The sequence below is a fragment of the Conger conger genome, chromosome 2, assembly GCF_963514075.1.
Source record: "Conger conger chromosome 2, fConCon1.1, whole genome shotgun sequence".
NCBI lineage: Eukaryota > Metazoa > Chordata > Actinopteri > Anguilliformes > Congridae > Conger > Conger conger.
The window spans coordinates 17,336,919-17,360,751 of NC_083761.1; the positions used below are offsets into that span (position 1 = coordinate 17,336,919).

Consider the following 23,833-nt stretch of genomic DNA (forward strand, 5'->3'; position numbering starts at 1 on the left):
GTGTGTTTGTGAGACTGGCTATGTATGGGTGTGTATGTGCATGCTTGTGTGTGAGTGTACGTGTGTGTGTGCGTGTGTGTATGTGTGTGTGAGTGTGTTTCCTGTATGTGTGTGTGTGTGTGTTTGTGAGACTGGCTATCTATGGATGTGTATGTGTATGTTTGTATGCGAGTGTGTGTGTGTGTTTATTGTATGTGTGGGTGTATGTGTTTGGGAGTGTGTGTGTTTGTGAGACCGGCTATGTATGGGTGTGTATGTGTATGTTTGTGTGTGAGTGTGCGTGAGTGTGTTTATTGTATGTGTGGGTGTATGTGTTTGGGAATGTGTGTGTTTATGAGACCGCCCATTTATGGGTGTGCGTGGGTGTATGTTTGTGTGTGTGTGTGTGTGTGTGTGTGTGTGTGTGTGTGTGCGTGTGCGTGTGTGTACCTATATTATTCTCCTAACTTCCCTGCAGTCCTGCCCCATCCCTGGAGAGAAGCTTCCAGAGTCTAGTCATTACATCACAGCGCTGCCACTCCAGCCAGACCTGCGCGCTCTATTGTTCCCACCCTCGCGCCTGCCAGACTCCATCTCCCTCCGCGCGGGTGTTAAGCGCACTTTTAATTGGCCGTGACTAAGACGGGCGAGGCGAGCGGCGTCTGCGATCAGGCGGGTCATTCTCCTCGCTGTCCGCGCGGGCTTTACCGCCGGCCAACGCTCCGTCCAGCCGCGGGCCTCCCGCGGGCCTCCGCCATTGTGCAGGCCCGGGCGCACAACGGCCGCCCAGCCCGGGGCCGAGGGGAGGCGCGTGCGGGGGCGCAGATAAGCGGAGGAGCCGGGAGGAGAGCGCCCTGTACAGGTGCGCTGCGGAGGCGCTCGGGAGAGGAGAGGCGGTAAAACAGCGGAGAGAGACGGGTCGATAAGCGTTCGATGCGCGCTGCAAGGGCCGAGTTACAGCCAGAGCCATTATCACTGGATCCAGGCTGTAGAGACGCAAAGAGACAGAGACGGAGGACACCATGGAAAAGTATGAGAGAATGAGTGTGTGAAGCAATAAGGGAGGGAGGCAGAGGGGAAATGTGTGAATGAGATACCTATGTGCTGTGTGACTAAATGAGAACTCATGAGCGAGTAACAGATTTAATTACAAAATTTTATCAAAGAATGAGCGAGAGAGAATGAGAGTGAACTGGAGTTATTCAAGGTAGGGAATAAACGAGTGAATGAGAGTGAAGGATTGTATAAATGGAAAGGGAGAATAAAATATTGGGTGCCGAACCAGAGATGCAGCCGTTGGGTGGGACGACAGGGTTCGCCCTGTTCATGTCATTATGCTATGTTATGTTATATGCTATGCTATGTTATACTATTTTATATTTTGGCATGTTATGCTATGCTTTGTTGTGGTATGTGTTGTTATGTTATGTTATGCTATGCTATATTATGTTATAAGATATTATGGTATGTTATGCTTTGCCATGTTATGTTATGTTATGTTATGTTATGTTATGCTATGCTATGCAATGCTATCTGTGCGAGGTCAGGGCCAGAGGGCGGAGGGTGGGGGCGTTCCTCACCGAAGCCGATGAGCCCCAGCGTCTCTCCGCGGATGCGGGCGGCCCCAGACGCCACCTCGCGGATCTGCTCCACGCTCTGCACGCGCGTGCCCTCCCGCAGGGCCTGGTACAGCCAGGTGTTCCTCCGGTACAGGTTCAGGATGTGGCACAGGGTGGAGTCCGCCGTCTCCTCCACCGCCGCCGAGGGGATGTTGCACACGGCGATCCCTAGGGGGCAGAAGCGAGCGCGCTCAGAGCCTAGACTGTAGAAAAATATGGACCAAGTGCCTGTTACTTCATCCACTGACTATCCATGGGCTGGAGAAAAGCGTTCGGAAGCCGCAGAACTGAAGTTTACCGGCGCTGCCATCTTGTACAATTTCGAGCCAGAAACAGCGCAGTAGGGAAGCTGATGTGCCTCCTCCACTAAGAGTGTGAGAGAGTAACATAATCTGTCCCTGATTTGTCCAATAAGTATTGCTGTGCTGTCCTATTAACACAATAACTTAAATAAAAAAGAAAATTGGCACATGGGGAGGCATTAGATGAAGAAAAAACAGAGACTGTGATTACATTTTCTTGTGGAAAAAAATTATTGACTTTGTATTTTGACCGCAATTGTACCATTGACTTTACATTGAAAATGAGCCTGAATGACCTACTGTGGCCAACCGCAGTGGCGCTAGCCAGCGCTTTCAACATGACCAGGAAATATGCTTCAAAAGAAAGAAAGCCTGGTTTTTTGCCATTTGGATCAGAGGCCCCACCGTGCACCCAGGACCACCCCCAACACCTCCCCTTCACACACACCACAGATCATCAACTCTGACCCTCGAATCCAAATCCAGCCTGGGTTTTCTGTCCTCCCGGGAAATTAGTGCCTCTGATCCAGATTGTCTTCACACCTGACAGATCTCTGCCCTCAACAACCGCAAGTTGCTGTCCAATAAAAGCCCTTATTCTTCACCTAGGCTGTCCAATAGAGGCCCTTATTCTCCACCTAGCACCTTCCCTGCCATGGATACTGGTGACATTACCGAATTGTGACAGCTGCCTGTCCCAGGATTGCATCACACCCCAGATCTCCATATTTGCTCCCCTGCAGCATAATCGCGTCTCCCTCAAGACGACATCATTTTCATCTTTCCGTTTCCCTGCTCCCGCAAAGTTTCCCACCGCGACAGCCGTCGCCTTCCATGCAGTCAGCTGACAGGGCCCGGGCTCTGTGATCTGCGGCGTGGAGGGGGGGGCGGGGGGGGCGATGTTTAAGTCTCCCGTCACGAGCTGAAAGGAGGATGGGAATCAGACGGCGCGAGAGCGCGATTGATCCGAATTCTCTCCCCGCGCCGCGCGTACGCGTGAAGGGATTTGCGGCGGGTTTTTCGCCCCCCCCCCTCCCTCTCCCTGACGGCTTCTTTTCGTCACAGAAGTAAGACATCAGAGAGGGTCCCCGCGGAGCGTCAGACGCTCCTCACGGGGAGGGTTCCTGCGGGGTGTCGCCGTGCCCCGGGGAACCGCCGCCGCGTCCGTCTGTCATCCCTCGCGTGCCGCGGCGGGGGGGAAGTACGCACACCTAGGCGCTGGAGACGCTGGATGTTTAAAAGATCAATGGCGGAAAAAAACTCCTTGGGCTAACGCTAGCAGTCGGTGCGTGAAGGCATAAGGCACAGGTAAATGGCAAGAGTGGCTCCTCAAGAAGATATAACCCCGGAGAGAGTCTGGTTATGCGTATCAAGCATATGTAAACCAGCTTTGCAAGGGTCACTGACTCGCTGTGTGCTTCGTACAATCAAAATTAACACAAACGCAGCCTGCGGTTAATTACGAAAGGCTTATTGACCTTTCAGAGTAAAGTCAAGCTTCGCGCCCTTATTAAGCCTGCATGCTAAATGATATTTCACACAGTAAAATGGAGGTCATTTTCTGGACAGCGGGCCTGCGTGCCCTTTGACCCGTGCGGAGGGAAGGTGATGTCGTACCAAGCTCGCCGGCGGCCTTGATGTCGATGTTGTCATAGCCGCTGCCAATGCGGATGATGATCCTCAAGGCCTTGAACTTCTCCAGGTCCTCGCGGGTCAGAGTGATCGTGTGGTACATCATGGCTCCCACCGCCTCGTTCAGCACCTGCGGAAGAGAGATCACATGACTGGTCACATGACCGGACTTGCTGACCAGACCTGCAGAGGCGAGACCACGTGACCGGGCACATGACCAACCACGTTTCACACCTGGGCCGTGCCCGTAACAGCTAACTTGAGTTGAGTACACTGCATGAAAAATGCTCTTTTATTGCAGTGTACTTAAAATCACCAGATGATGTACTTATTTCTGCGGTTTCGCTGAGTGTATTCAGTATTCACTTTTTAGAAGGTCCCACAGAGAGGAAGAGGTAGAGCCATCATCGGGTCCCATAAATCAGAGAGGAAGAGGCAAGCCTTTTTACCACAAGGGTGGGAGATCTTACAACACTTCAGCAGTACCATTGGAAAATAGCATGGAATGTTTTTTTGTTTTTTTGCATACTCCCCATCGTGTACTAAAAAATATGCACTAAAGTCTGCCGCATTCTGAGTTGGCAGGGCTTAGCAGACAGTGCTTATTTTGAGGAGGCCGTTTCAGACAAGGCCCTGGAGAAGAAAGACCACCACAACTGGTCACATGACCATCATTACTGACCAGAAGTGAGATCACATGACTTATGAAACGCCCTCCTTCACTGAGAAGACCTGCAGGCCCATGTCACATTGACAAACAGGACAAGAATGCGTGATGTAGAAACGGCCATTCAAAAGCTGTTCTGAGCCCAGAGCAAGGGGATTCAAAACGTTCTGCATTCAAATCACATTCCAGCATGGTTAAAGACTGTAGAATGATATAAATCCAGATGTGCAGATATCAAGAAAGTGCCATCAAGCACTCTGAGTAAACAATAGTTTAAATTCACCTCCAGCTAACGACATTAGCTCAGCGCGCACCACCAGATTAGCTGCACATTTCCATAAAGCTTTTATTAGAACAGTGTCCCAGGAATCCCTGCAAGATGCTAATTCAAGGTTAAACCTCTCCTTACACATCACTTCATTTATTCTGTTATTTGCCAAAGGCAGGAACTGCCAGAGACAAAGCACCCCAGTGTGAATTATGACTAACGCAGTGAAATGTTTTGCAAAAGAAATTATTTCTCAATGCCGTCTCTAGTTCAACGGAAAATCTTTTTTGGGGGGATGTTTCTCCTTCTTTGTAAATATCCAGGGTACATGAATTTTTGAGATGTTATCAGTGGCAGCTTGGTCTGTCAGTGTGGGGCCCCACCCGGCGTTCTTTCAAGAGAGGGGCAGAGCGAAGTTTATTTACCCCTCCCCGATTTCCCCCCACACCGCATTTCCAAAGAATTGCTGGCAGGAGCGAGATTTTATGGCCATGAAGTCATTCCTCTGGTGTACTCATTTGATCCAGTACAGAGGGCTGGAGTCGACGCCAGTCCTTATCCTTCAGCACTGGGGGCAGGAGGTGGGGGTAGGGGTGGAGGGAGGAGTTGTGGAGGGTGGAGGGAGGCCTTCCCCAAACCAACTCACACCCCACCCTGTCTGACAATAAACACGCTCCTTCCTCTATAGCAACCATCCCAGAGGTTTTCATTTCAACCCTAATTTGGCACGCTGATTCTACTAATTACCTATTCAATAAGACTCAATAACACCTCTAGCTGTTGACTGAGGTGTGCCTTGTTAGGGTTGGAGTGAAAGATCTCCAGGACCAGGGTTTGGCAGCCCAGTGCTATAACGTTAGTCCACAACTGGTTTTTCATACAACACGTGCGCTTGTGAAGACAAACTGATTTCTCCTGCTTTTTGCCTGCGGACAACGACTTTGTGCTCTGATTAAATCTATCAGAAAGAACAGATGTTTAGTTTCTCCTGGATGTGAGGGTCGGGCTTTTGCCGTTATCTGTTCAGGTCTTGTTTGGCGTCTCGGCTGGTGGTGGCTAGCCTGTGGGAACGCCAGGGGCAGGTGTGTTAATGGTGTGCCCCGGGCTGTTAGCTGAGCCGTTGCGGTAAAGTGCGTAGAGCAGCTCACTCCAGGCCTGCGGGTTTGAGGTCGAGGGTTTGGAACTCCCGTGGTGTCGACATCACGCCCTTCAGCAGTAAGCTTCCCACCTTCATCACCTTCAAACTGACTGTGAGGATGAATACCGCTGTTAGCCTGGTGAATCTGGCTAACAGCATTTCTATTCATCTTGGTTCCTTACTGACATGGCCCATTTGCCATGTGTACTGGACATAATTTTCATGTGATTCAAGTGATTCTTTGTCAATCGTATCTTATCCTAGCTGTCTTATTGAGGGCCATATATCTTATTGAGCTGTTCTGTAGTTTGTTCGAATGACTTTGATATGCACTTTTTTTGAACGTCGCTTTTGATAAAAGCTTCTGCTAAATAAAATGTAATGTAATGTGAATATATAAAAACTGAAATGTTACCATAGGGCCCTGCAGAAATCAGCCTTGTCAACGACAACAATAGCCCTGACAGAGCAGCATCTCATCACGACTCTTAACCTCAGCTCAAGCGGCGTTAACAGATGACTACGAGTACGCCGAATTCTCACAGCGTGAGGGTCCACACCGAGACCTTCATCTTCTCATATAAATCAGCTTAAACCAACATGAAAGGAAAGGCTCCTATCCCAAAGCTCCCTGTGGTAGCCCAGAACTTCACAACACCCAGGCCATTTTCTGCTAAGCAACCCTAGGGCACGTGTGGACATTAGTTCAAAGCTAATTCAAATAATTCAGCCGGTTCAATATTTCACACTGACACCGGAAAGAACTTCCGCAGTAATTCATGCAAAGCATAAGGTGTAGGAGTTTGCAGCGGAGTCTGGAGACACGGTTGATTCTCCAAACACTAACCTGGAACAGCGAACCGCTCTACATCAAACACAGTAACACAGACTGAGCGTTTCAGCCTGTTCCCCTCATCGTATTTCCTCATGTTCTCCGACCGTATGCAGCCACGGGACTGCATTAGACGGAGGAGACGCGGCTAAAGAATACAGCCACAGACACCGCTGAGCTACAGCACACCGGAATGATCTAGAAGGACCGTCAGAGGTCCAATTTAACACAGCGCCTCGGACTGCAGTCGATTCAACGTTAAATTAGATTAGATTCTCTCCCCAAAACATCTCCCCACAATGGCGGCCCGCGAACAACAAACCATTAGCGGAAACCGCGGAACGCGCTGGAAGCGAACGCTCCGGCCATATTTTACACATTTATACGTCACCGATAAAATGAACCGTAAACGCGACATGGAGGTGCTGGGCGCAAGATCAAATGTTTTTTATGCAAATTGAGCTTCCCCCCCACCTCCCCCGTGTACTGTGGTTTTATAACGGAGGGGAGACACAGGGCCGGGTTCAGCCCTCTCCAGCTCCCGATAGCATCGCTCTCGGATTGCGATCGTCCTGGTCATATATTCAACGGAGCCCCAATGCTGCATGAAAAAGCAATAAAGGACTGATACAAGCCAGCGCAACGTAATTACATTCCACTCACATTATGAGCCTCTCCCTTAGAACAATACGGGTGATATAGACACATCACACTTTGGCAGCAAGTGACATTAAATCATAATGAACCCACTTTATTTTAACTGGGAAGAATATAAAAGCCAATATACAGTACTGCATATATTAGCTTCGTGCAGGGGAGGGGGGGGGGATGTGAATTAAAGCTTGGGTGTGCTCCTTGCTCCGCCCCTGTGCAGATAAGGTCGGCCTTGCGTTGTCAGGGCAGAGAGCCACGCCCACTCGACCCTCTGTTGCCAAGCAATAGGGATATACACTCTTCAGCAGACAGTCTCTGGACTAACTAGCCACTTGACTGGAGGTAGGTCAGGTGGGTAATGTGTTAAATGATGCAAGCACTGTCTGTATATCTGTATGCGATCCTGAGTGTGTTTGTATTGTTTGTCAGGCACTAAACGCATTCTACAAAAATACTGCTTAAAGGCATGAAGAGATGCCAAATTTTAAAGGTTGCATCTGCTTGGAGCCCATTCTTCGACACTCAATACCTCAAAGCCACTCAGAATGCAGATAGAACCTTATAATTCCAAGGTAGCGGTTTATGTGTGTTTGCGAGTGCTCATGTCCTGATGCGTAAGAAGGCGTTAGTGCGGCACCGTACCTTCTCGTGGATCTCCTGGGTGGACTGGGCGTCACAGAAGGCCACGGTGGCCAGGTCTTTGAGGATGGGCATCTCCACCGTGCAGTCGCGCCCGTCCAGCAACGCCACCAGGGGGCGCGGGTGCATCGGTCCGTTCATGATCTGGGGCCGGATACCTGGAGACCAGAGAGAGAGAGGGAGAGAGAGGGAGAGGGAGAGGGAGAGAGAGAGAGAGAGAAATGGAGAGAGACTACGTGACTCACGTTGCCAGGGCTGCTGGCTCAAATGCACCCACACACAATAAGACCTGTTAAGACCATGATCAGTGTAGAGAAGTGGGGACAGATCTGCTTTCTCCTTGACGCTGGGTGTTCTCAAGAACAGTGTGGGGGAAACGATTTATATTCCAGATGTGTCTTTGTGGCTACACATCACCTTTATTGAATGTGACAAATATAATATCACGGAACATGGACTCATTTCACTGCCATGTCCTCCAGCACGGATCCAAAATCAGCTAACCTGTTCTCAATCCCACCCTCCCACATAATAAAAGATTAAACTGAAGGATCAATGTTAGTGCCACTGTCGTCTTACTGCATTAATTTCACCATCCTAACAAAACTCTGTCAACATGCACGTCCACAGTGATGCAGTGGCTCTTCACACGAGTGCGGATTCCAGGCTATGGTTGGACAGTGCTTTCGTAGCTCGGGAATAAGCGTTTCAGCTCACCTTATAAATCTAATTTATAGATTAAGAATAGATTATGGATCATACAGATTTAGAGCAAGATTTACATTTAGTATTGTAGCAACGGTGACTAACGCAGGGGTGTTGAATGTGAAAAGGTTTTTGTTTCAGCCAAGACACCGGACTCAACTAATATACTAGTTGACCAAACGGGTCAAAATATTTCTGGGAGCTTTAACACCAGTTTGTGGGTATTAATTCCTCACTTTGCATTCTTCTTTTTTTTAGTAGCACCTGCGGTAAATAATTTGGATGTACGCTTGCATCAGTGATACTCAACTAATAAACTAATCATGGTCTTCAACCAAGACCTTGATAAGTAAAATCAGGTGTGTTAGCGCTAGGTTAAACAAAAACCTGCACCTGCTTTTCGGATAAGATTGGACACTCCTGCTATAAAGCAATAAATACATAAATACATTTAAAACAATAAATAAGACCATTTCCCAAGGGAGAGATGGCTACCTGTAAATAAGGCTTTTCTGTTCTCGAGCCTTCACGTTTACTGTTTCTAAGTGGCCATCATAGGACGAAGCCCGACATCTGCTTACCTAGCGTGCTCCGCATCCCAGAATGCACTGGTGTGCGGTTTTGCATTTGGAGATTAGAATATGTAGTCACAGTCACTCGCTGGGCTGAGCAAACGAATGGTGCTCGATAAATCAATGGGCCGACTCAGACTGGATTAGCTAACAACCTCGCTGGAAACATCCATCTCACCTCGCACTTCCTCAAATAACGATCAATTACCCCACAAGGTTCAGCCTTATGCTCACTATACCACACACACACACAGAAACACGAACACCAACGCGCACACACACATACACACACATACACACACACACAGAAGTAAGCCTGAGGAGGAGCCAGAAGTCAGCCAGAAGCTCTCAAAGTCAGACAAATCTGTTTTCACTCCCATCTGTCTGCTATTGGTGCCTCTGGGAAGCCAATCAGAGGAGGACAAGCCATCAAGATTACTCCGCCATCGGATCGTTCATTTCCTGTCTGTGTCATGGCCGTGCTGCTTCCTTCATGCCTGCTGCGTTACTGAGAGCTCTACAAGCCACGTCAGTGAGTGTGTGTGTGTGAGTAGCTTTCAAAAAGCTTTCAAAAAGATTTAATGGCTGTACTGACTGACTGCTTGTCTCCCTCCTCTGAGTAATGCAGAGAGTTCGAGCCCAGATAAGAAGTTTGATTGAACCTCAGAAAGCGCCCCCCACACACTTCTGACCAACCACTTAACACCACTCAGCAGAAACCGGCCACGCTGTGCCGTCCACCATTTTAACATCCATTCCATACAATATTAATAAGAGCGCCATCAATATTCATACCCCTGGCACATTCATACCGGACCGGCCTGCCAAACTCCCCTGCTGACACGTGAGTCAGCGTCACGCCAGCGTCGTCAGAGAACTAACGGGGGCCAGGGGGTTTGCTGTGGCTCTGGCTATGGCCTGGAGGTTTGGGGCCTGGTGTGGATGAGTTCATTCTACACCCCTGCCCCTCCCCTCCCCTCCCCCCACCCCCCTCACAGATGAGCTGAGAAAACACACCTCATCATCACCTGATGGAGATCAACGTGGGGGGTGGGGGGATTAGGAAGGGAAAATTGCGTAGGCGTGGATTTGGAAATAAGCGCACCTGCTCACAGCGAGAGATGGGTGGCACAAGGGGATAAACAGAAAAACTTGGGGCACAGCCACAAAGGTACAGAAGTAGGACAGAGGTACAATTAGACAGACAAACACACAGAGAAGATGGATAGAAGAGCAGAACAAAAAATGGAAATGGAAAAAATACTGACGGGCAGACAAACAGACATGGAGAGCTAGAGGCAGTGTTACTGTGGGCACAGAACATACAGACAGACAGAGAGACAGACAGACAGACAGACAGAACATACAGACAGAGAGACAGACAGGAGTGGGATGACAGGTGGATAACAGGAGAGGTGGATGGGTAGTTTAAGACAAACAGAGCCACAAAATAACAGGTTGAGAAAGTGAGGTGAGAGGGCGGAGAAGGGCGGAGGGACAAGGGGAATCGGACTGCGGCCCTAAGCGGGCGGCGCACGTGTGTCTGTCGCTGCTCTCCTCACCAGCAGGGGCCGCTGGCGAGCAATGCCCAGCTCACAGTGACCAAGAAGAGACACGAAGAGGCAACTGGGCTGGAAAGACACTGCGGTGAGGGGAAAAAAAGAGAAAGAGAAAAAAGGAGAGGCAGCACTTGAAAAGGAGATGCTCTGCACTCGTGGGGCTGTGGAGCCGCCACTGTGGCCCTCCATCCGCCTGCTGCCTGTTGTCATGGTGATAACTTAACTGGCTTTGGCTGGTTTATAATGCACTTTATTTTAGGCAGTGACATCTGTGCCGCTGTTGGAGATTAGAGCCGCACTCTTTCCCGCCTCTCCTTCCCCCCTTTCTAGAGTGAGAAGGGAGCTTTCAGCGCTCGCGGGCGTTTCATTAAACCGCGTAAACCGCCTGGCTTCCAGCGAACAGCCGCTAACGTTAGCGCCCGCGCCCCCCCCGCCCCATACGGAGAGGTAGCGCTGCCTTCTGGTCACGGCTCATCTCAGGTGTCTTTTCGAGTCTCCTGAGGCCGACTTCTCGCCTCGAACGCTCCCTCGGTCGACGAGGGAAAGGCAGAGTGCCCATGCGGACATGACGGGCTGGCGATCCTACGGCCGTGGAGATCCTTCCATCGAAAAGAGGTCGCGACTCCACGCCCCCTATGCCCACACCCCTGCCCCCACTAGACTCACTGAGTACACACAGATTACTGTAAGCGTGATGACACACACGCTTACAGAGAGCCTATTCAGAGGAAGATAAACGGGGAGGGGGGAGGAGGAGGCTTGGCAGGGGAAGGGGTTAAGGGCACGATACAGGGAGCAGAAGGGCGAGAGAGCAAGACCACAGGAGCGAACTCGCCAAACGTATCCTGTAACCTTTCCGATACGCTGTACAGAGTCCTTCCTGCTACGTTACAACATGCCCTTTATTAACTTCCTCCCTCTCTCTCTCTATCTCTATCTGATCATTAGGAGCAGAGGGCCACGTCTCTCTAGAGACAGATTCACTTTCACGCTCTTGTTTCTCGCTGAAGCGAATACGCGCTCTTTGGACTGAACAGCCCTGTTCGCTGACACTGATCGACCCCGACACCGAGCGACCAGTCCCCAAAGACACTCTCCTGTGGCCATAGCGTCCAACTGCTCACCCCTCCCTGCCGCTCCCCCTCAACCACAACCCACCGCTAACCCACCGCAGGTAACCGGATAAAAACGCTAACCGAAATACACAAGACGGGAGTACGAAATCAAAACTAAGAAAGCAAACGAATGGATTCAGACCCGACTTTTCCAGAACAGTTGGGGTGGGATGTTTTTCAGAATAACAGCCGTGATGGAAGGAGCCTTCTAATTCGACCCTGGTTTAATGACTCCCTCCCTTCCTTCCTGCCGCCGTGGTCAACAGACGTCGGCAGCGGAGAGGATTGGAGGCAGCTGCTGTTTACTACCTGGCTCCCCTCCCCGAGGGACCCTCCATCAGTGCCGTGATGCGCTCTCCTGTGTATTCCGCGGCCTCAGTCCTGCAGCTGGTCTCAACATCGCCGAGACGTGAAGGGAAGGCACCGCCGCAGACAGCAGATATCCAACCCCGTCTTCCTTCCACCACAAACTTCTCCGCAGGGCTGCGAATTCGTGGAATTAGTCTCCCAATACAGTTACCTTTTGAGAACCACGAGGATACCTAGAACTTGGGCCACGTGTGGCACTTCCCCACTGTGTATTTTAATATTCGGCGACTTTTCGTTAAAATTAGAGACTTTTGGAGGTGGTTTTAGGGGGATTTCAGTGGATGCGGTTTGACTTCTCTGCCGACAAGCATGGAGTTATGAGGCAGTGGTTCTCATAGCGCTATGGACATTCCATAGTCTAACGTGCTCCTTTGTAAATAACGGTAATGACGTTCCATAGTCTAACGTGCCCCTTTGTAAATAACGGTAATGACGTTCCATAGTCTAACGTGCTCCTTTGTAAATAACGGTAATGACGTTCCATAGTCTAACGTGCCCCTTTGTAAATAACGGTAATGAGGGAGAAAATCCACAGTCAACACCACCAGAAACATAATTAGAACCGTTAAGAACAAAAACCTGAATATCTGTACAGAACATTTTAAACAAATTGATTTTTTTTTTTTTTTTTTTTCAGTACAAACTAATGTTGTGTTTAGAATATACTTGGGGTTTGGCAGGCGTGTAATACACAATTTGTGTTATTTGTTTTCCATTAATATCTAACCACATAAAAACAAGAAAGCATGACAAATTCTGGCTCAAAATCAGTACCAATCAGATTGTGAAGTTGAATCAATTACATTCCAATTTCAAGGGGCTTTATTGGCAGGAGTTGAAAGCGGTTAACAAAAATTATTATTATTTTTGTTCACAATTAAATATAATAAATAATGATATTACATAATTGCCATAATATGATTTCTTGATGTTGAAAATAATTTGATATGCTACCAATTACACCTGCTGGGAATGATCTTGTGAGTGCTGTAATTAATAACAACGATCTCACTTAACTGGCAACAATTCTAGAACTTCATATTCCCCAACATCAGGGTACTGAAAATCATGAAAACAGCAGAAAACAGTCATTCGCAATACAAAAAATAAAAATAAAAAGGTCTGTAATGAAACCAGTTTTTCATTTTAACTGCTTCCTCCCAGTCAGGAAAACCTTTTTTCCTCTTCTTCATGTTAGATCGTCTTTAGTTTTTAGATCTTTAAATCAGAGCAGGAGCAATTAGAGCTCCTTGCTCACAAAGAATTTCAAGCCCATGAACAAGACTAATGACTTGACCGGCTTATTTTGTCATACAAGACAGAAACTCTCCAAAAATGTGTTCCTGTATCTGTTCATACACCATAAAATTCCCCTTTACAACTTCACAGGTTACTAAAGAGTTTATAGGTTACTGGGAACCTGGAGAGTTTTATGTTGGACATCAAACGAAACAAAAACCCATCCTATAAAACACAGGATCTTGCAGTGGTAAACCTGACATTCAGACTTCCTAGCGGAAGCTCGCACTGGAGGACTGCAGTTCGTGCTAAAACAGGGGAAGAAGCCCATGGGTTTGAAGACCTTTGCGTGGCACTCATTTTCACAACACAAGCAACCAATTTAGGCTCTCAAACGGCACCACAATGCCGACCGTGGACCTTGTTAAATGGGAGTCCAGCGCCCAGGCGGGCAGTAAAACTCTGAAAACAAACAGGATGTGATCATTTCCCACAATGCCCTAATGAAAGCCCCTGTCAGCACTGATAGGGAGGCTTAATGGAAGATGGAAGCGGGTTCCTCCTTCTCCAGCTGACTGGAGGTCCGGGTCACGGAGCTGCCTCTACCTTCTGATCAACAGCTGCTTCTGGTTACCTAGCAACCTCAAGCAAGCTGCCTGGCTGCAGTGGCGGGTGGCTCTCTCCTGACAACAGGCTGGGCTATGCAGTCAACAACATTACGGACCGGGACTGCAAGACAAACAGGGAGTGTGTGTGTGTGTGTGTGTGTGTGTGTGTGTGTGTAAACTCCATGCGTGAACATGTAAACACACACACACATAGAGTATGGCAGCTTGCCAGAGGTGATTACTTTAGAGTAATTTAAACCCATGGCACAACACACAGTTGTGCAGGTCAAACAGCAGTTTTTTCTTTCTAGAGTCCCCCCCCCCCATTGCTCCTGGAATACAGCCAGAACTTTCTGGAACATTTAACTGTACTGGAGACAAAAAATTCCTATTCCTTCTTTGTGCGCACACAAACACGCACAAGGATAGACACACGCATGTATGCAAACACGCACGCAGTCGCACACACGTTCTCCAAAACAGCCCAAACAGAAACACATGGGTACTGCGTGTTACGCCGAGGGGTCATGACACGGGACCAGCGGGGGGAACATAAGCCCCTTTTGTTGGCAGCCTCCAAACACAACCCCCCCACCCCCCAACCGGAGCCCCCCAATCGCACAAAGGGCCCTTGTCCTCCCCGGGCTGGCTCCGCCCCCGTCCCCACCCAGCTGCCTGCCACACCAATCGCACCCCTGCCAAGAAAATTAGAGAGCTCCCTTCTGAAAGGGGCCTTTGTGCTGTCCGAGAGGGCCGGCTCTCCGGCGGGGGAGACAAAAGCGGGCGTCAACAGCAGCCGCGGCGAAAAACACTGGACTTAATTCTCCTTAATCTCCGTTGCCTACGCCACACCGCCACCAGAGAGAGGAAGAGATATGAAAAAGAAAAACGGACGTTGACGAACGGGGGGGGGGGGGGGGAGGGGGTGAAGCTCGCACCGCAGTACGGCAGAATATTAAAAGGTGTATCGACCCACTCGCACGCACACACAACACGCACGCACGCACATGCGTGTGCACGCACACACACATACGTACGTACGCACGCACGCATGCAGACTCACACGCGCACACCAGCGGTGGAAAAGCACACCCTAACACGCCAAGCCCCCCCCCCCAACCCCACCACACACTCCCCCCCACCCTTCCGACCACGCCACACTTTATTAGACCAGCAGAAAAGAGAAACAGGAAACGTGCCGCTTGCCTGGAAAATGTTGTCTCCACATTCTTCTGATTAAGAGCTACACATGGTAGTCACATAAAAAAAGGAAAAAAAGAAAAAGAAGGAAAAAAATAATAAAAAGGTTCGGAGAGATGGCCCTGGGGGTATCCCCCCCCCCTTCTCCTCCTCCTCCTCTCTGAACCCCCCCCACCCTAGCCCTCCCCTTCTCTACTCCTCTTTCACCCTCAGTCCGTCTCTCTTTAGCTACGGAAGGTGTCTCGGAGCAAACCCGCTCCGTGCCCCTGGCTGCACCATCTTTCGGACAGAATGCCCCTCTGAGGAGAACGGCGACGCACGCACACACACAGACACGCGCGCGCGTGCGTGCGGAGCGGCAGGACGGGGCGGAAGAGGGTCAGGAAGAGGTTTGTCGTCCCTCCTATCTCCGGGAAGAACGGACCCGGCGCGAAGCAAAGAGCTCCCCCCTTCTCCGCCGCAATCGCTAACGAAAAAAAACAAAACTGTCACTCCTTCCTCACAGGGCTCCTGCCTTTTAAGCCATCGCTGCCTCTCTCCTCTGCTGTCCTCTCCTTCCCTCTCTTCTCCTCCTGCCTTTGTTTCTATTAAACACGGAAAGGAAAGCACAGATGCCTGGAAAAAAGCGAGGGAGAAAAAGGAGGGGGAAAAAATGTTTTTCCAGTAAAGAGTGCCGGTGTTAATATGTGGCTGCGCGCTCCGGGCTTGTGCGATTCCCTCCTCCGTCCGCTTCACGGGTTCCGCACATTTTTCCCTCCCGCTCTTTTTTTCTCTCCCTCTCGCTCTCCCTCTCTTTCTCTCTCTCTTTTTTATTTTTTATTTGTGATCTGGCCTCCGCTGCCTTTTTAAGAAAGCCTGCCCCTTTTTTCCTCTTCAACTCACTCATTCGCTCCCCCACCTCCCCCCCCCCCCGCACACCCGCTCTCCCCCAATAACTCTCTTTCCATTTTCTGTCTATCTCCAAACTAAACACCCCCCCCCCCCCTTCCACTGGCATTTGAGCAGTGTTCCTTTGAATACAGAAGTGCGCACAAACACACACACACACACACACACACACACACACAAGCACACACCTATAATATTACAATGGAGCGCTGACAGCAATCGTACCGCAACAAATGAAGCGGATGTCAGCGCAAAGATTCCTGCATGTCAGTGCGACTTCGAAGTGTTTATTTCACAGCTTGGATCTGTCTGAAAAGGACAGGAGATTGACAGCTCGCCTTGATATGGTAAGAAGGCGTCCAATAAACAGGCTGTTTAAAATAACAATGCCCCCGAAAGCCCCGCCCCTCCATCGTCCCACCCAACCGGCTTCTTTCCCCGGCCCACGAAAACCGGACAACCTGCGCGGCAGACAGACAAAGGGTCTGGCCGCCACGCACCGTGGATAATTGATGCCGACTAGGTGGCATAGGAGTGAGGGGTGGGGTCAGGGTTGGTGGGCAGGGGCATCGATCCGCCACACGACGTTTGCACCCGGCATGACCCCTCGGGGCGAACGGTCGCCATGGAGTTTGCCGCACTCGCGCGGATAGCGTAGCGGTGTCACGTTTCTGAAGCTAGGGTGTCACCGAGACACCGTATCGCCTCCGCCTCACCCTGGCCCTCTCACCCTGAGCTCTGCCGCCCATCGCCACCAACCACCAAGCCGACTTAACAAGGTCTTAACAAGGGTTTTATAGCGGGTATCCCTATTCTCGCTACTTTCCGTATTTCTGGTTTCCGTTTTTTCCGCTACGGATGAACACTGTAGAAGAAAGCCCGACAACAAATGTAACCCCTTAAGTGTCTTACATTATGTTTTCATGGTCATATACTGTATGCATGTTTAGTCAGATAAAAACTTGAAAGATTCAAGCTATGTTCACGCTTTTACTAGATGACTTGAAGATTTGATCAGGCGATAGAACGGATTTCGTGGGCGATGAGTTAGGACGGGTTACAGTCTCCATTTTTTAAAATTTACCAAACAAAGAAAAGCATTATGGATGGATATGGATATTGATTGGGGTCAAATTGTACTAGGTCCTTGTCCTGTTGTTTCCCAATCATTTTCTGTCTTGACACTTGACACTATTTTGCTTTAATCCCTTAAACATTTCTCGGAGTCAGTATTTAAAAAGTGTCCAGAACAGGAGAAGCCCTGGAAGCACGCAATAAGCATGTCGTTCACTTTACATCCGTTTGTACATTACTTTACAACAAATATTACAGGTTATGTTCTGAATGAGTAACTACTGTACTATGACATCGACAATTATGTTTTTTATAAGACAATCGAAAACACTGGAGCCATACTCTATTTCTTTTTTGAATCATTTTCATTTTTTTCGAAAGACGTGAGAATAGGCAAAGTAACTTTAATCTTGTAATGAGACTTAAGACGTTAGATGATAGAGCAGTGCAAAATATTACCGTATTTTAAGTTACTGTTGGCTTCACATCTGACATTTTCCAGCCCAATATTTTTGTCTTATTTAGCAAAAAATATACAGAAATAAGATTGAAAGTATAATTGTAAGACTAAATGTTTGTTTAAAATGACTTATTTTTTTGGTTTTTGCAGTGAAGCTTGGTGTTCACGTCAGTGTTGACCTCAGACCGAGGCCATTTCAGGAGCTCCCCGAACTGACCTGGGAAGGGCCGGGTTAGACACATTGTGATTAACCACCCACCGTGTAGGCGCCGTCGGAGGGAAACCACACCACAGCACACCGAAACACAACGTCTGTGTTCAGAACGGGTCTGCGCTCGCTTCCAAGCAAAACTCAGAGCGATGAGTCGTTAGGTGGTGATGTGGAAGGGATGGAGAAGAAAGAGACGGGGCCCCCACCCAAAACAAACACCGGCTTCGGAGAGGGCACGTTACAGGACATGACACAGCAGGCCGTGGTCTCCATCACGCACACAGACACACGTACACTCACACACGAGCCCGGCGGATAACACGCTCAGTTCACCTCTTGCTCGCGCGAAACGCCGAACTGGGTTCGGAAGAAACTCTACGCCATGCAGACCTACAGCCCCAAAGACCTACAGCCACAGGCAGACCTACAGCCCCAAAGACCGACAGCCACAAAGACCTACAGCCACAAAGACCTACAGCCACAGCTCCGCTAAACGAACTCCGTCTCCATGGCTGCCAAAACGGCTGCCGATAAAAATACTCACATTAAGGAGAAATCTTGCGAATCGCTAAACGCAAACAACAGCGCATCCCAGCAGGAGCTGCTCAGCACTGAGTACTCCACGCAGCACAAATAACAGACTGTGTTGTCAGAGTCACTTGCTTGTGATATGCGTGCCCTTGCAGGTCAGCTTACCCTGAGCGAATGATAAATATCAATATAAACAGACTGGCACAGCACATCCACTGTGATGAATATCTAAACACTACTTTTCGTAAGTAGACATGGACACATCTGCTGTACCCACCCCCAAAACTCGCCACCCACACACAGACACACAAACACACATGCGCTCACACACAGACAGACATACACACACACGCACATACCTACAAACACATAAATACACACGCATACACATATGTACACACACACACACAGACACACACAAGAAGTCCTTGACGCTGTGGCCATGAAGAAAGCCCCACACAGCCAGCAAGGCCTTAATGCAAATTGCAGTAATGTTTTCAATATTCACCACCTCCACTGTTTAAAAGGAACAACCTCGTTTCCGAGTGCGATGGGTCAACTAACCTCTCACAGACTCACTGTACAGTCTGTCCACGAGGGGAGAGGGGAACCATCTGCTACAGAGAAACAGCGCACCCTCTCAGTAACTGACATGAGGTGAGCGACACCTAACCCAACATCCCCACCTCTTATTACATTACAGTTATTGAGCTGACACTTTTATCCAAAGCTCACAGTTGATAAGACTAAGCAGGGGCCAATGTAGCAATGTGGGGTTATGGGCCGAACAGCTGCACTGAACTTATAGTGGCCACACTGGGCCTTGAACCACCAACCTTCCAGGTCCCAGTCACGCATCGTAACCACTAGGCCATAGGCGGCCCCCACAGCCTGTCCACAAGGACACCTAAAATGAGTGCACAGGCAATAACATACTGCTTATGTTTCTGTGACATTTACAACCCGTTTCAAAGTCCACTCTCACCGAAGGTCATTGTTTGTTTAGCACGCTAAGCCCTGTGTCCATCGATCACCACCCGGTCCCCCTAACCATTTCCCACAAAGAAATAACCGGCATCGGGTGAGAATCCAGGAACCGTACAAACGGCTTAAACCTGCTATCCCAGTCCGGTGGTCACGTGGCGGCCAGCCCTCCAGATACACGGTAAGCCTGTTTTAGCAGGTCCCCCAGGTGCTGCCCATTGGCCGCGATGCACCCTTATCCCTTAAAGGGATTTTAAAGAGGAGAGTAAGTCCAGCCGTGTCTTTGGTGGTCACGCTGCGCTCAGGGCCTCTGCTAAAGAGTAGCCCGAGACTTCAACCGCGCGGCCGAGAGACCGTACAGACACGTGAGCGGTCCGTTTGGCAGGAGTACGGTTCTGTTCCTCTCAACATGCCACTAGGAACGTTTATGGTTCTAAAACATGGTGAAGCTCGCTAACGCATAGCGAAGCTCGCTTCAAAACAATTTAAATACACACCCAGCGCCCCCTGCCATTAATGCAGTTTGAAATATCTTTAGCGAAAGTAACTGTTATTCAAAAGACTGTTAAATACAGATTCTTAAATCTATTCTTGAAAAGCCTCCTATAATTTTCAGGCAGGCAACTGAAAATATTTCAATATCAATCTTAGAAAGCAAGTCTTTTTCAGAAGTAATACAAATTCCCAAAAATATTTTTCTCAAAATGATTGCAAACATTGTGCAAATATTTTAATATTCTCAGATAGCAGAATCTTTCAAATCTCCATCTGAAAGATGCTGCTATCTGCAGCTAGATTATAAGATACAAGATATTTGCTTACCTACATTTCCAAGCTACAGCGTAAAATTTTTCACCATTTATAATGCTGGATACTGAAATAACTCAACTCAAAGTTACAACTGCAGAGCCTCCCTCACTCAAGACTCAAACCAGCTCTTCTATAGCTTCTCTTAATTACAGAGCTGAACTATCGCTAGACTTTGAGACCTAATCTTACGCGGCAGTCAAATTCAAATTGCACATCTTGAGGTTCAGATTATTACTCGGAGCAATGGAGCTTCAAAGCCCATGCTTGAGAGAGTCCTCAAACCCAAACGTAGGCTTGGCTTGCTTTAGCGGGCCGAGAGCTACGCAGAACGCAGGATGACGTAACCGATGGCACGGAAATCAAGCCGCTACTCTACGTTTTTTTGGGGTTTTTTGGCCACCCCTGTCGTTTGGAAAGCCGCAGCGAGGCTCAGACATCAAAGAGGACGCAAAAACAGCCATTTCGGCACGCTAAGGAAAGCTGGCTTATTTAGCGCCTAGTGGCTCGCCTTCATTTATTGAAAACTGCGCAGTCAGACATGTTTACAGCGGGGGCGTGAGGGGGAATGACCTTGTTCTCACTCTCTTACAGTGCTCATTTCCAGAGTACAGATTTGACCTCGTCAGTAAGATGGGGGACACTTTCTGGAATAGCAGCAGTGGGGGGTGTTATCAGGACCAGGGTCCGTATTCCTCACCCTTCCTCAACCGACCAGAACCCTGTGAGATACGAAAGCCCACACCCCAGTGGGGACAGAGCCGGACAGAACCCAGAAAAGGGCCTGCTCTCACCCCCCCCCCCCAGAATGTTTACCCACGAGGCTCAGAGCCTGGGCTCCGGGCCCCTGGGGGACGCACCTGTGCAGGCGGCGCAGACAGACCCCGGGCGCATTCACACGGCTGCCTTCACAGCGCCCGACGGAAAAACAAAACCCAGCGTTAGCGGCGCGGCGCTTTCGTTTCGTGCCTCCTCCGCGCTCTTCAGCGGCGACGCCGCAGAACTGTGGAGGGGGAGAGTAAATAAGAGAGCCCCCCAGAGACCCCCTCCGCCGAGCGCTCGGTTCGCACGGAGCGGCCCGGCTCCTCCGAGCCGCACAAACCGCCACGGCGCCGCAGAGAGCGTCACACTATTATTTCTGCGGCGGTGAGAAAAGGGAAAGAGAAGAAAACCGCACTGGGGCAGTAATAAAATAAAATGACGTTTGAGGACGCCTCTCACACCCCTCGCCCCGCCCTCCCTGCGTACCCGCTTGTCCCCCCCGCTCGCCCCCCCCCCCGTCCTCGAGGCGCGGTAAACGCGCCGAGATGTGATGTGGTTACTGCCGCCGCAGATCTGGGCTCGGCCAAAATACTGGTCTGCTGTAACCACCCCTTCCACTTTCCCTCCGGAAAAAGAGAGCGAGAGAGTGAGCCAGGGACAGAAGAGAGGAGGAGAAGAAAGGAGGGGGAGAGATGGAGCAATAGAGAGAGAGAGAGAGAGAGAGAGAGAGAGAGAGCACAGCTGCAGGTGGGCTCCAGATGTGGGGTCTCTCAGGGAGGGCGTCTCTGGCGCAGTTATTCATCCTGGCCCCTCCCAGAGACAACCCCCCCCACCCCTACCCCACACCCCCCCACCTCCATGACAGGGACCATCTGGGCTGGCAGAGAGAGAGGAGCATGGCAGAGTCTCCCCCTCATGGGGTGACAGTGCGCCCCTACACATGGCAGAGCGCAGAATTACAGACCGCGCGACCTCCCCCCACCCTGCCCCGTTCCAAACCCCCCCCCCCCCGACCTGTCACATCACACTACACAGCTGGGTTCTATTACCATAAATACACAAGGTCTCCCGCTTGCGCTGACAAAGAGAGAGGCCTCGAACACAACACTGAGCGTAGAGTTACTGTCGTTTAGAGCGGCTGCTTGCACACCGGCGAGCTCCGGACGATTCATCGCCACAATAGCAAAGTCCGCAGATGATATTACAGACCTCCTCGCTCCTCCCCCCGTGGTAATCAGAGGGGGGAGAGCGGCCACACGATCCGCACCTGGAAAAACCTGATCTCCTTCTGCAAACCGACTTTGTGCTACCTCGCCGTCAAAGAGCACCTTCCACTGAGCTAATTGGCCTCGTTGCGTCCGTCCGAGGCACGTAAAACATGCGTCAAAGACGCGTCGGCCAAAGAAATTTGTTTATAGCGTGTTTTAAGGAAAGAGAACTGGGCAGAGCTTCTTGGGAAATGAACAGACTATTGTTTTTTTCTTTTTAAACCACCGGAACATTCTCGTAAGTAAATATGAAAAAGCCACTTGGCAGGGAGGCAGAAGATAAGCAAGCGCTAAGATCAGAACTTTCTCTGCTTAGCCTTGCGCAAACATGCTATGCGCAATATCTTCAAGAACCGCTGAAAAGGAGTTCCTGTGTAATTGGCAAAGCCGCAGCAGACATTTTTGGAACGCAGGAAAATAAGCCGGAGCTGTTATCTAAAAGAGTGAACTGGCAGTGAGCATAATGACTTACAGCCTGGTGCGCTAACAACATAATAATGAATCAGTGGAATAAAAAACACAGCGACTTCAACATGGCTGTTTATAATGCGCTACATAATATGCAAAATGTTTCCCTTAATTTACTTCTTGCCTTTATGTGGAAAATAAAAAAAAAGAAGGACTCTTTTCACTTTGTCCTCTCCAGGAAAAAAAACAGCATTCCAATTTCCTCATTAAGAGGAGCCCAGACACACACTGGGGAACGGAATATTCATATTAATGAAATAATAACCGTGAATGTACCAAAGACACAATGAGCGCAGGGGAGAGACGTGATGCTGCTGTGTTTGTACTTTATTTCTGCTTGGTTTAAGACGCTGCGAGACATCTCATATCGTGGCTGCACACTTTTTGCTGCGTGCGGAGGCGATCAAGCACCGAACTGTCACCCACTTGCCCTGTTGGCAAAGGCTTACAAAATGAAGGCCACATACTGAGAAGTAATGGGGAGCCGTAACAGGAGATATAATAACCTATCAATCACTCCTCACTACCACCTCTCTTCAGCCTCCATTTTCAACACAGCGCTGTACCCACAAGCAAACTGCAGCAGTATTTGTTGTTTATGAAAGTATCTAGTGTTTGACTTCAGCTTCAAAAAAATCGGACCTCGCTTTTGAAACCGGTGTTGCTCATCCTAGGGTAGCACAATTTCTGCTGCTTTCAGTTCCATTTGGCCTCTGAAAAAGGTTCAAATGAACTGCTAATTGAATATGCATATCTCTGTTTTTCGAGGCAGGTCAAGTTTACAGGTACCTGCTTTAACTCAAATGCATTTTTAAGAATTTAATTTTGTAAAAAAAGTTTTTTAGATTGGTTGCTTGTGCTAACAGCAAGCTTACAAGGGCAATGATCTTTTCTCTACACAAAAGGTCTTTTCACACTTTTTGTATTTTAGATTAACTCGTTCAAATAACCGGCCTTGAACAATTAAGCCGAACCTTGTGTGACTCTCCACTCTACAGCTGCCTAAAGTTTGTTTCAGTCAGATATGAACAAAAATTGGGACCCTTTATTTATTATTACAAAATCAAAAGCGACACTTAATTTATTTCACAAGGACGGCGCGATGAAGGCTGTGTTTGGCTCAACGGCTCAATCAAACGGAATTAATTCAAAGTAGCTGAATCAAAAACATACAAGCAGGCGGCCTCCAGGGCCGCTGTGGAAAAAACAAAACACAGGTCCAAAAGGTACTAGGAAGGTATAGGCACAAATTAGACAGGCGGAGAAAACAATCACACCATTCC

General features: G+C 49.2%; 1 protein-coding gene across 3 annotated transcripts in view; it reads right to left on the minus strand.

Annotated features, from left to right (window-relative positions):
* LOC133121472 (C-terminal-binding protein 2) overlaps positions 1-23,833 on the minus strand; it is a 100,584-nt gene that overhangs the window by 13,250 nt on the left and 63,501 nt on the right. For 2 of the 3 annotated variants that reach the window (XM_061230644.1, XM_061230647.1), the window contains exons 3-5: positions 7,734-7,888; positions 3,518-3,662; positions 1,560-1,766 (exon numbers count right to left, since the gene is read on the minus strand). In XM_061230644.1, the coding sequence (XP_061086628.1) occupies positions 1,560-1,766; positions 3,518-3,662; positions 7,734-7,888 (507 nt within the window). Of the gene's footprint in view, positions 1-1,559; positions 1,767-3,517; positions 3,663-7,733; positions 7,889-15,103; positions 15,233-23,833 lie in introns of those variants that run through there. The other variant, XM_061230645.1, reaches the window with a different exon arrangement.